This window comes from Amblyomma maculatum, chromosome 7 (genome assembly GCF_055883805.1).
Source record: "Amblyomma maculatum isolate TAMU_Amacu chromosome 7, ASM5588380v1, whole genome shotgun sequence".
In the NCBI taxonomy this organism is placed as follows: domain Eukaryota; kingdom Metazoa; phylum Arthropoda; class Arachnida; order Ixodida; family Ixodidae; genus Amblyomma; species Amblyomma maculatum.
Genome location: NC_139350.1, coordinates 18283470 through 18296182, shown reverse-complemented (window position 1 = coordinate 18296182; position 12713 = coordinate 18283470). Strand labels below are relative to the sequence as shown.

At 43.5% G+C, this 12713-nt stretch overlaps 1 protein-coding gene across 1 annotated transcript; it reads right to left on the bottom strand.

The window, feature by feature from the left end:
* Positions 1-1037: 1037 nt before the first annotated feature.
* LOC146182774 (ixochymostatin-like) lies at positions 1038-12307 on the bottom strand. Its single transcript, XM_084608916.1, has 3 exons — positions 12163-12307; positions 3354-3567; positions 1038-1137 (listed from the first exon to the last, which is right to left on the bottom strand). The coding sequence occupies exons 1-2, from the start codon at positions 12221-12223 to the stop codon at positions 3368-3370; spliced, it is 261 nt and encodes an 86-aa protein (XP_084465042.1). The 5' UTR covers positions 12224-12307; the 3' UTR covers positions 1038-1137; positions 3354-3367.
* Between the last annotated feature and the right edge of the window lie 406 nt (positions 12308-12713).

Below are 12713 nucleotides of genomic sequence, written 5' to 3'. Positions count from 1 at the left end.
AGTCGTGAGCAAAAGTGGTGTACAACACTCAGCCGATCGCAGAGCTCGAGAAAACTGCATCTCAACTTTATTTAGCAACAGCTATCTAAGATCGAGGCAATGGTGACGGTCCGCCATTTCATCCACATGCATGTGTCGATGCCGCTGTCCCTTACGTTGATTCTAGAAGGCATTTTGATGCAGTTTTCCCAAGCTGTGTCACAGGCTGAGTGTTGTATACCACTTTTGCTCACGACTGTACATTTCAATTGTGGATTGGCTGGTCGGTAATTATAGGCACAGTGCCTGTCACAGTTCTGTGCGGATGCATGAACAGCGTCGTAATGGGAGGACGCCACCTCAACTACTACAAATACGTGGCCAACACAATTAGGCTAGATTTCGAACACATCAGACAAAACTGGAGCCGAAAGTGGGGCACAGCGACGTCTTTTCGACCGCACGAGCTGCATGCACTATCGCGTTACATGTGGTAGAAATTGCATCAAATAGATTCATGGCTCCTTTTTGAGAGTAAAAAAAAAATATCTTTTCAGAGAGGCATGAACTTAGAGACATTAACATCGCTCCTGGAATTCTAGCCAGTACAGCGCAGCTCCTAACTGGATACATTTGGGGCTGCGATTTTAGGCTTCGTGAAGCAAGAATGTAGGTCCGATCGAAAAATTGCATGCTTTTCGTCTAAATTTATTATCTAGGCAGCACCTTCTTTATACGCTACCACAGCGTCTATTGTGGATTAACAGTATACTTACCACGATGTTTCACTTTAACCTTTTGTGGCAGCAGTGCTTTATTTACGAAAAATAAGGCTTCCGGGAATGACTTCTAATTGTTCTAGCTGTGGTTGCCTTCGGTGCGAAAGCCCTTGAAGTTATTCTATCTCCTTCGAATCAGTACTGCAAGCTAACCTAAACTTGTCTAATTCTCGCAAAAAGGCGAGTTTTTCACCATGTTTTTGCTGCAAGAGTTTCAACGCAACTGATATCACGTCCCAGCAGATTGCAGAACATAAAACACATCTTGAGTGAAAACTACAGGCAGCAACGGGGATTTCTCTTTATTCATTTATTTTCCGCCATACTGGCCACATTCCATCGAAGGCCAACTTCCGGCATCCTGTTCGACGCTCGACCACTGGAACCAATACAAAGAGCGGAACGTAGCTTTCAGATACTGCAAAGGCAATTCGTTGACGTTAGTTGCATTAGTGAGACTGAAAGCGTTTCTCTTAGCTTGGTGGACAACGCCTGAAACGCCTGAAGGATAATCTTGAATTATTCGTATCCCCTCGATTCTTTCATAAACCTGTGCGCATTCATGCGTAGGCTTCTGAGTGTAGGCACGGAGAAAGAATGGCTATATACAGGTGTACCATATATCTACAAAAAAAAAAAAAAAGAGAAAAACAGACATTAGTGTCTGGTCTATATAAGTTTCCGGAACAGTCCGTGGACTATAATGTTTATTATTGTGAAAGCAATACTACGCCAGTTCTAACCGCTCGTCGCGTGGTCCGTGGCCCGTGGACCCCCCTGCTCCTCGACCTCCTCGATCAACCTGCCATGACATTTGATTGCGCGTTACCCATATGCCACGGGCTGGAGCTGCCAATTCGCGTCGTTCCTTTCATGGGAGGGTGATATCAGAATCAGCCTGTCAGAACCGTTTGCATTCTCGTTACCCCTACGACACGCAGACACGTCCATTCGACTAGATTGAAGCGTGACTCTAATGTGGGCTGGCAGCTTACGATTTCGCGTCATAACCTAAAAGGTGAGGTTAAGTGTCCCCAATAATGTAGCACCGTACACTGATAGGGCATGAGAGGGGAATAATGTAGCTGGCAAAATAAGCTTCCGCCGTTGCTTTTGCAATTAAAATATGGTTAACTAGCGCTAAACCACAACTGATGTTTTCGTACATTTCCATGTATTAGGCATCGTGCGAGACGCCGCCAGCGCAATGTGAGAAATGAAACCGCTCTCAGGTATATTGACACCGAGAAGGTAAAACTCGTGTTTCATGTTTTTCACATCACGCTGTGTGATCACTTTCAACGGCTTTTTTTTTCCATCTTCTCCATATGGCTATATGCCATATTGCTTAGCATGTACAGGTTGCACTCGCCTTAGCTTCTGTGGTAACACAATCATTTTGCTTTCCTTCCATTATTTTTCTGCTTTCTTCCTGTCTACTTCATTTTCTGCGTTGTAAATTCACAGTACTTACCCCTCTTGCCATTATTTTGCGTAAGATAACAAGGAAAATGCAGCAAAAAATAAGGGAAATTGAAATAAAACAGAGAAAGGAAAAGGAAGCAACGAAGATACAGAAGGAATGCATGGATCATGTCAAACGCTTTTTCAACCCTTTATAGCGGATTCAGCCAACATGCTGTTGAAGAACTCCTGCACAGCCTGCATTTGTTCGGCTGTAATGACGATCAGAGCTTAACAGGACACAATCTTTCCAACCTCTATTGTTCTTCTAGAAATAAGTAGACGGTTACCTTCTCTCCTGGTGCTGTTTGCGTGCGTTCGGGCGGTATAGGTGCCGTTTACATTCAAAAAGCTGAAGCCAATATCATGCATTATTTCTCACTCTCTCGGCATATTGATTGTTATTTTTCTTGCAAGGGTCATTATTCTTAGGCAACCTCCAAAGCATACTGTGACCTGCGGAAAAACGTATTCATGTTCGTTGTTTATCGCATCCGTCACGCCGCCTCATAGAGTTTGCGTGCGGTAGAAGGTACCACCATGGACTCCGTAAAGCCCAGTTTGCTCGCGAACTTTGCGCCACCTATTAGAGCTTTGACGGAGTTCTGGTCCCGCACATTGAGAGCCACTGAAAGGTTTAATGCAAATGCGACAGCTAGATCTAGCACTGTTACTTGGGTGACGGCGAATATTATTGAAGAAGATCCCCAGACCACCGCATATCCTTGCTGTAGAACCGTATAACAGCCCGAACGGTATCCTGCGACCCACACATGCTTATTTTCAGATTGGACGCCAGAATACGACCGGCTATAAGAGTTACTTTTTTTAATGGGGAGAATGCCTGTCAGTTGATACTTCATGTTCGATTGGACAGCGCTAACCTGGTGAAGTTGTATCATCTACAGAGAAGCAAGGATGAAAGGAGCTGTCCGGGTAATGCCGGGATAAAAATAAAACGTGCCTTAACCATAATCCCGTGATTCAATGACGCTGGGGCTCGTTTTTTGTGTTGAGCTCCAACATCGTTTTCAGGTTGATTTAGTTTCGGTAAAATTAGACATTGCGCATGAGGATAGCTTTATACATATATACGATATATTGACTGCGGACCAAACGCTAAACACCTACCCTTTTTTACTTATTTATTCTGGTGGACACTCCTCAAGAGTGACACAGCTCCCCTGCCTGTTGCGGTAGAACTGGTCCCCGCAGAAGCAGCCGAAGACGCAGTCAGCGGTGCAGATGGGCCCAATTACACGCCTCCAGCATTTCTTCTCGGCGCAGGATGAGGAGACGCACCGCTTAAATACCTCGTTCAGGCCGCAGTCTTCGGAACCTTCCTCTTGGGGAGTAAAAGTAAAAGAACGGAAACGAAACGTTGAGCGGGAAGATTTATTTTTTACAAAATACTTGTTTCTTGGGCTAGTTGGTTTGTTCTAGTGTTGGGGGCAGCGCGAATCGAATAGGAAGGAGTGAAGACAGAGCTCACTTTTCGGTCTTTCTTTGTCGTCACCCCTTCTGTACTCTATTTGCGCTGGTACATAAATTACTGCCAAAACTTACTCCCATGCATTGCTGCGTGGTCATTATTCTCACGACATGTTATTACAACTGTGCCGCGCTTACACAAAGACAACTGCTTTAGTGAGTTGGTTCATGCATTCCACAGGTAATGCGCATCTGACGACAAGGAAGCACAGTGTTCCACCCTCTACACTGTATTCTTGTCAATTACGCTTTCCTGTGCAGTCGCAGCTGGAGAAGAAACTGTTAAAGCGGAACGACGAGTTTTTTTTATTCGAAGCCTTACCATGTCGCATAACATAGAGCTGCTCTTATTCAAATTAAGGAATGCAGGCTATTATTTCTTAGAAACCAGAGCAAGCTCTGACTCTTAGGCTTGTTCAAAGTGCAGCTTCGTGTAGTCGTCTGGTTTTTGAGGTCTGCGGGCCTGAACGCATGTAAAAGGTTCGGCGAAGGGGAACCTCAGTGACTGATCTGGAACACTTAGCACATGCGCTTGGCACTGCATATCCTTGAGATCATAGTCTTTGCAACGCAAGAGCCGGGAGACGTATTAGCAAACCCTATCCCGTAGGAGCACTCGAGCTGACGACGCTCTTGCGCCTGGATGGATGGATGGAATATAAGAGCTTCCCCATTGAGCAGTAACTATCATGCTCAATTTTCTCCCTATATCTTAATTATTGTTTTAGATTGGTTTACTATACCATCATTCTATTTACTAAATTTTAGTTTCTACATTACTAACTTTGTCACTTCCCTGCTTTTAAGCCACCAATCTTCCAATCGCTTTTTGCTAGCTTCCACTGCCGGTTTATTCACCCCGCCGCTGGCATCTCTAAACCCCAGAGCTTTCGGAACAGTGACTGCGCCTGCATCAACTTCCGGATGGATACCATTATATTCGAGTCTAATATGGTCAATTGTTTCACTGGAATTACAACATACAGCACATGCGTCTCCTTCATTGTTAAATTTCTTTTTGTAGCTGCATGTTCTAACTTCTTCAAAACGTAGGGCACTGCCTCTTGAGTTATCAAAGAAAGCTTCCTTCCTGATCTGCCTTTTCCAATTTCGGTATAATCCCACTCTCAGTTTCTTTTCCATCGAATTTATCCAATTTTTGCCTTCTGTGTTTTTCACCTGTTGCTTAACGCTCTTTATTTCTCCGTCCTTGTGACTAGCATACTTACTAGTTTCCTAGTTCTTTTCCTTCATTGTGAGTCAACGCTTTTTAAGTATAGGTATTTAAATACTTTAGCTGCCCATTTGTTACTGTCCAATTTCATTAGGCGTTCCAACTATGATAATTTACTCTGAACTTCCCGTACTTCGAAAGATGCCCAGCCCATATCTCCCTGTACCGACTCATTTGAGGTTTTGCCGTGGGCACCTAGTGCTAATCGTCCAACGGCTCTCTGATTTATTTCTGATGTCGACTGTACCTCTGATTTTAGGCACAAACCCGCATTCCCAAAAGTAAGTCCGGGCACAATAATTCCTTTCCAAATACTCCTCAAAACCTCATACTTGTTGTGCCCCACAATTCCCTATGCTTCATTATCCCGGCATTACTTCGCCCTTTGGCCTTAAGTGATTGCTCATGCTTTCCAATGTATGTCAATCCTTCGTTTTCTCATACCCCCAGATAATTATATTCTGCAACTCTGGGTATTTCATGGCCTTGTATTTTAAGACCACGATCAGTTGAGCCGTTGACAATCATCAGACCGGACTTAACTGCGCTAAAACGGAAGCCTAGAGCGTCCCCTTCGTTTAAGCAATACCTAACTAGAGTTTGCAATTCTTGCAGACCCTCAGCTAGCAGCACAATATCGTCTGCATACATCAAACCGGAGAGCCACTGCTCTACCTCCTTTCCACTTAAACTATATGACAGGTTAAAACCTAGGTTACTTTCGTGTATCCTCCTTTCCAGGTTTATCATATAAAGCATGAACAGCTGCGGTGATAGAGGACAGCCTGGTCTTAATCCTTTGCCTACTTAGACATATTCCGTACTTCTTATCCCTTTCCATGTAATTTCTACTTTATTATCTCGGTATATTTCCTGTAGGAACTCTATTATCTCATAGCCGATACCTTTTTTCAATATGTTCCACAGGAGTTTCCTCTTTACGTTGTCGTACGCCCCGTTTATGACCAGGAAGGCCAAATAAAAAGGTCTATTTTCCAATCTAGATATTTCGATGCATTGGGTAAGCACAAACAGGGTATCATCTAAGCGCCTACTATTTCTAAAGCCGTTCTGAAGTTCTCCGAGTATCTGTTACACTCTACCCATGCTTGCACCTTTAATTTCACCGCCTGCATGGCCAACCTGTCATAACTGATGTTATGGTAATCGGCCTATATGATTTTATGTGCATCGTTTCTCCTTTCCCTTTATAAATCAAATTTATTTTACTCTTTCGCAAGCTCTCCGGAATTCACTTATTTGTTATGACTTTTTCCTAAGCTTTTAACAACGTTTCCTTACTTCTTGGACCAAGTTCATTAATCAACTTGATCCGAATTCCATCTATTCCTGTAGATGTGTTGATAAGAATATTTTTTTCTGCCTTTTTTCCAGTTTATATTGGTCAGTTCTAAGCTGCTTTGTATTCTGCTATCTTGTGTTGCTTCCTGATTTGCAGAGATTACCCTATCGCTGCCCTTAAATGGCTCGGCTATAACTGATTTAATGTAATTCCCTGCGTTGTCTAGCTCCCTTTAAACAATTTCCATCGTTATCTTGAATCCGCTCCTGCTTTGTTTGATTCTTTTTACCTAGCCAGCTTATATGGTTCCAGAATTTTCTTGTCCCGCCGCCAGTGGCATCGTGTATATCAGCTACCCAGCGATTGGTGGACTGGTTTATTTTACTTTGGACGAGGGCCTGTACCTCAAGTTTCTTTTGTCATCATGATTCCCATTTTTGGTCGATTTCCTTCTGAGATACCTGTATTTCTTTGCCACTCGGTGTTCCCGTGAAGCAGCCCGTCGTTGTTTAATAGCTTCACTGATTTCCTTATTCCACCAGCTCCGTGGCTTCCTCTTTCCATTCCGGCGGTTTGCTACTTTAACCTTCTTAATTTTCCTCTTTATGAGTAGTTCTACCTGTTCATAATCCCAGCCTTTCATGGGGCTTTTCTCTATTGCTTCCTCTATATCTGCTGCTATCTCTGCAATTTGAGCGTCGTTTAATTTTGCGTTTACTTTTTGTCTACGTTCCCGTTCTCTTTTCATCAAGGGTCCCATCTGCAGACTAATACGTTTATGTTCACTTCCCAGACTACACTCTCCTTCTTCGTCTATTTATATTTTTGCGACCTCACTATAAATTCCCTGCGACATTTGGCGGTATTCAATGGTCGCCTGCCTGTTGCGGAATTCCCACGTGATTTGGCCTTTGCCCCCCCCCTCCCCTCCCCCATTGCGTTTCTGTATTTGCTATAACTATATCGTGTTGCTCACAGAAATCTAGCATTAGCGTCAAGTTACAATCCGTGTATCCATCCAGATCGTTGATGTGGCCGTTAATGTCCCCAGCAGAATAATATCGGCTCCGTATCCAAACTGGCTTATATCGTCACTGAGACCTTCAACAAGATCCTTGTTTTCTTGCCTGCATTGGTGTCCTGCTCCTATAAATAACTACCCCTAGCCATGTCCTTATTCCGGCAATTGTTCCTGATACCCAGATATGTTCTTTACAAGATGATTTGATTCTATGCCAATTTGTTCCCTGGTGTATCAACATACCAACCCCTCCACCACTTGTTTTCCGTTCTCGTTCGGTTGCACCCTTCCCAGGCGTAGCCTTCTATAAATGGCGGACCTTCTGGATCTTTGAGATGAGTCTCGCATAGAGCGTACACACCTTTTTTGTCATCCTTTAGCCGCTGTTCTATTTCTAGCCATGTCGCTCTTTTTCTACCTTCTTGCATGTTTATGTAGCTGATCCCAGTGTTAAATTTCTTTTTGTCCCTTTCTTTCTCGACCTGCTCCTTGCCATTTTTGGGGCGCAGCCTCCGTTATTGCACTTCCTTCTGCTTCACTACTAACTACCTCTGTGCATGCACGGATTCCTCGAGGACCCCCTAAAAAAGCTACAGCCCTGCCTGCTAGGCACCAGTCGATCTCTGCTCCCACCCTTCTGTGGGAACAGAGATCGGCAGAGAGCAGCAGCGCCACCAGGAGACAAATAGTGGATATATTGTCTAAACGAATAAGAACACATTTAAAGGCCACCGTTCCTGTCGTTTTGGTGGCGCACTGGATTAACACCAAGATTATCTTCACTGATCCCACTTAAACATGCGTTCGACTCCTGTGTTGCATTTCTTTGTATGTTTTTGCAATTTATTTCACTGTAATTATATCCTGCCTACAGTGAGTGTATGTTACCTTTAAGTTGCGTTTACAGACAACTTTAAGTATCAATCGGTATGACAACAGTTACACTAAGCAATTACGTTCGCCATAATCAGTTCCTGCTTTGGTGAGTGTATGTTACCTTTAGGTTGTGTTCACACACATCTTTCGGTAATAATCCCCATTTACAGTGAGTGTATGTTACCTTTAGTTTGCGTTCAGAGAGATCTTTCAGCAACAATCGCCGTTTAACTCGCTGAAAGCGTTGTCTGCTCCAGTGCGCCTACGGGATATGGTTTGGCAATACGCGCCCCGGCCAGCCCTATCCATGTAAGGGATACTCCTGCTATTCTCGTTGGGTTATGAGGCAGAGGGTATGTGCACGGGAAAATTAGAGCACTTACACCATTCCTTAAAGAGAACGTCAGAGTCGCAATGGCGAAGCTGGGATCCAAAGGAAGTCTGTCGCCGGGGTGCTCGTTTTTGTGGCTTGGCGTGTAAAGGCTTTCTACTTTCTGCTGATCAATATTTTGAGCGTCGTCTTGTACTCAGTGTATCTATATGCATTTCATTCTTTTTTTATTAGGAGCTTGTATCCCCCGATTTATGTTGAGTGCTTTTATACATATTTTTTTAGTTTTTTTATACCCGCTCCTGAATGGGTGTAAATGCGAACTTCTGTTTAGACGATATGGTATTGAAGACTGATTCACATCAAGAATAGCGAAAATTTCTATTACAATTGAGCCCAGGCGGTCCTTTACGTACCACCAATATGTGACTATTGCCGCAAGTGTTGTGCTAGTAGTTGCTGTTCTTTCATAACTGTTGAATAGCAGGTGCGTCTGTATAACTACGCATGCTCTGGAGTTTATATCCACCTCTGGTTGTGTTAGCTGGCCATTACTGCTTTTACCTCAAAGTGTAGAAACAGTAATGAAAAAAAAAAACAAATAGAACGCAAAGCAGCATAGTTATGTGCCAGCTGGTGGACATGGTAAGTAACAAAACCGCGGGAATGGCCGGACAGAAGGAAGGAGACTGTGTTTCCTCTTTGTCGCAGTCCTGTATTTTCCGGACGATTCCTATGCTACCACGAAAAAAAAATGTTTTAAAACTAACTTAAGCCAGAAAACAAGCAATAATCTCGAATGTGGTCACCAAGAAAGCAGTCTCTCTCGAACGCAGAAATTGTAAATTCCGCGACCTCGACGAGAAGTCAGTAATCACGAGCACCTTAAGTATCGCTTTATGTCCACTAACGACGTTCTAGCGCGGATGTGTATCGGAAACCAGAATTGTACCATGATTATCGTGGGTATGTTCCTCTTCGCGCCGAGATATGCGCTGAAGTATGCTCGCAAATAGTTCTTAAATTACTTTTACGTAGCTCTAATATCATTTGTGCCATTCCTGTAGCAGCCTTAGATATTTCGAGGCTACAGCTTGAATAAAAAATAAACATTTGCTTCAGACCTTTAGTCAAGTGTACCTACGCTACCACATTTGCGCCCCCAACCCCATTCAGTGTTTGACGAGCATGTGTCTGACTCAAAGGTAAGCAGCCCTTGTGCTCTCATCTTTTTGATCTTCATTCCAAAAAAAAAAAAAGCAACGCATAAAATAACGCAACCACCAGACAAAAATTCACTCTCATGTCGACGTAGTCTTGATCAAAGGTCTTGAAGCAAAATTATATTCAGCTCGGCAGCGAACTGAAGCTGTCAAACCATCCTTAAATGGCAACATTCATTTAAATTGCTAGGAAATTATTTCTTATCAAAGCAAGAAACAGTCTCATAGCATTTCGCGGCCCTCCGGTCGTTAATTGCGCCTTTCGAGACTCTGACGAATATCCTTTGGCTTCAGGATTTTTGCAAAGACTGTGCATTCCCTGCACACCCCAGCTCTACAGAGAATGACCGAGACCCCCGCAGCTCCTGAAGCCGGCCGGTGTCTTCCATCGTGTTCCCTCGCTTGCAACGATTTGTCGAAACGACGGCCGATCGTGATTGTGTCGTAGGGCGTGCGTAGATTAGATGCAGCGGCAGCCTTCCTAATACAGATCTTTGATCCTCGTTAAGAGTTCAATAGATGAATAAAGTAGTGAAGCTTTTACAGGTCACCTGTTTATCCACGTGCTCCGCCCTACCATCTCATGAGAGAATATTCACACCGCAGAATAAATGCAGACACTGCGCGTGCTATAAATGAAGGTAGGGTAGCGTCAGTCATCAGCTCCGACGCAAATGACCTTTATCCAAGACAATGTCGCTGCTCTGCAGCCACGCTTCAGCGAGAGAACTGGCTACATCGTTATCCTGTAGTCGTCGCACTGTCGAGCGCCCGGTCAATAATTTGGTGCTCTTTTGGTTTCACTTCTTTGAGTTTTTTGCATTGTTCTAGACCTGTCTCTGTACAGAAGTGTCTTCTGAATTAAGACTTGCATATCATGCATTGCTTTTGTGTACACTGTGTATGTGTTCTGGCTATTACTGCAAAACCACGTTTCTCCTTCATTTCATAGCGTAAAGAGTGTATTGTAGGGTAATATTTGGCTCTGCAGAGCGTTTTGGCAAGCTGGTTGGTGAAATTCATCTTCAAAACTGCACGAATTAGTGAGGACAGCGGAGACACACATTTTATGGCTTGCATACAGTGAAGATGGGCACCAAACGACCAATCGCATTTGTTAGTTTGTAGCTGGATTCCGACTGTATTTGTTACACAATTTGATGTCATCTCCTGTGAGACCAGAACCACCCACTTGCAAAGTGTTTCGGCAAGGCGCACACGGGTGTGCATGCTTTCAAATATAACCGAAATATTTTGCGCAAGGAGAGTTCATGTACAGATGCGCAAAGGGCAGCGTTGTTTGCTTTTAACCATAAGAAATTGCTTTCTGGAAAATTATTGCATGCAAGGTTAGTGCAGAAACTTCGTCCTAACAAGCACTGTAAAAAACGTAAATGCGAGAGCAGTATGAAAAGTATTTGTTAAGCTCCATGTCAGCCTGGAATTGCCATGATTCAACTAACATTCCTAGGTATCCTGAAGTAAGTATGACTTCCCAGTGGCACAGGAGTCGTGCACTGAATGCATCACGTTTTGATGAAGTAGGACGACCCCAGAAAAAACTACTAGCATTGAACTAAAGCAGAATGGTATGTTATGTATTTGTGTAATTATCTATTTCGTTGTTCATATATGCAAAAATGCTCAGTAAGTCAAAAAATAAACCTGATTGAGAGGACTGTCAATTCATCTGTGAATAATGCGTAGTATATTGGTCACTGCTGAAGCAAAGTTCTTGAAGCTGCACATAATTTTGAGCCGTTTACATACAAACGGAAGTTACTAAAACGGAAGACCAGAGGTGAACGTCTCTCATCACAAGCTCTTCAATTTCAGAGAATGCCTTCACTGAATTGACGTTTTACATCAAGAAAGTTACAGAAGTGACCTACGATGAGTGTCCAATGTTGCAAAAGACAGATACGCAGCCCGCCCAAAACTGCTTATCCTGTAATTCTTTACAGTTTACTCTGTTGAAATCTACCACTCAGCAAACACCTTGACCAGTTTTTAATGCTTAAACAAATAAAAGCGCACAGAAATGTGTTTTGTCAGGTGGATGTTCGCGCATTCAAGATCATTGAATGGTAATATAGATAAATTTCAGGCTGCGCCTCTTTTATGCGACTTGAATGAATTGGTTTTCGCTTATTATACATTATTTTCTAACCACTTTCCCAGGCAGAAATACCTTGTCTTTATTTTTATGGGTGTATATGAAAAAAGCGATGACATGAATGACGGTAGTTCATAAACATGGATGTTTTTGTCTATTTACGCCGCCGCAGCACTCTGTTCGAAAACCATTAAGCTCACAAATTGCTTGAAATGTTTTGGAACGTAGCGATCAGTGGTTGTCGTAGAATGCTTAATAGCTCTCATAAGCGATGCTGTCTTGTACCGGCTGGTGCACGGAGAAAACGCTAGAGTGAATGCAGAAAAATAAGTGAAATGTACTCACCACTTGCAACGATGGCCACTGCAAGGACGGCTACCAAGAGTCCCAGAATGTACAGCTTCATGGTTTCGCGTTGGAGTGGGGACTCAGGCGGAGCGCCGGTTATTTATGCCCTCCCCTTAGTAGACAGCTAGTGCTGCTGCAGAACGCTACGTTGCACTTCGCATATCGCTGAAGCAGCCAGCTTTTACCACGACCTGACGCGCGTGGCGGCTCGCCCCACAAGGCGCGACGTGCTTGACAGACGCCTTGCCTTTCGTTAACACTCGCAGTTGCCGTTTCTGAACACCTCACTCCGTACAGTGCGACGCTGACGCATGGGGTCTTCAACTTATTATGTAGCGGCAAGAAAAATAAATTAACAATGCAAATGCACAAACTGTTTCAAAAATTAGTGTACTGATTTAACGCAACTTAACATTCTTCACGTGTAATTACCTAATTAGCTCAAAATTTTCACCATTTTGAAAGAGCAGCCAATCCAATTTGAGAAAATGTTCTCGTGCCTTCGTCTACGCACCGCAATTGTCGTAGTTTTCGTGAGCATTTCCACG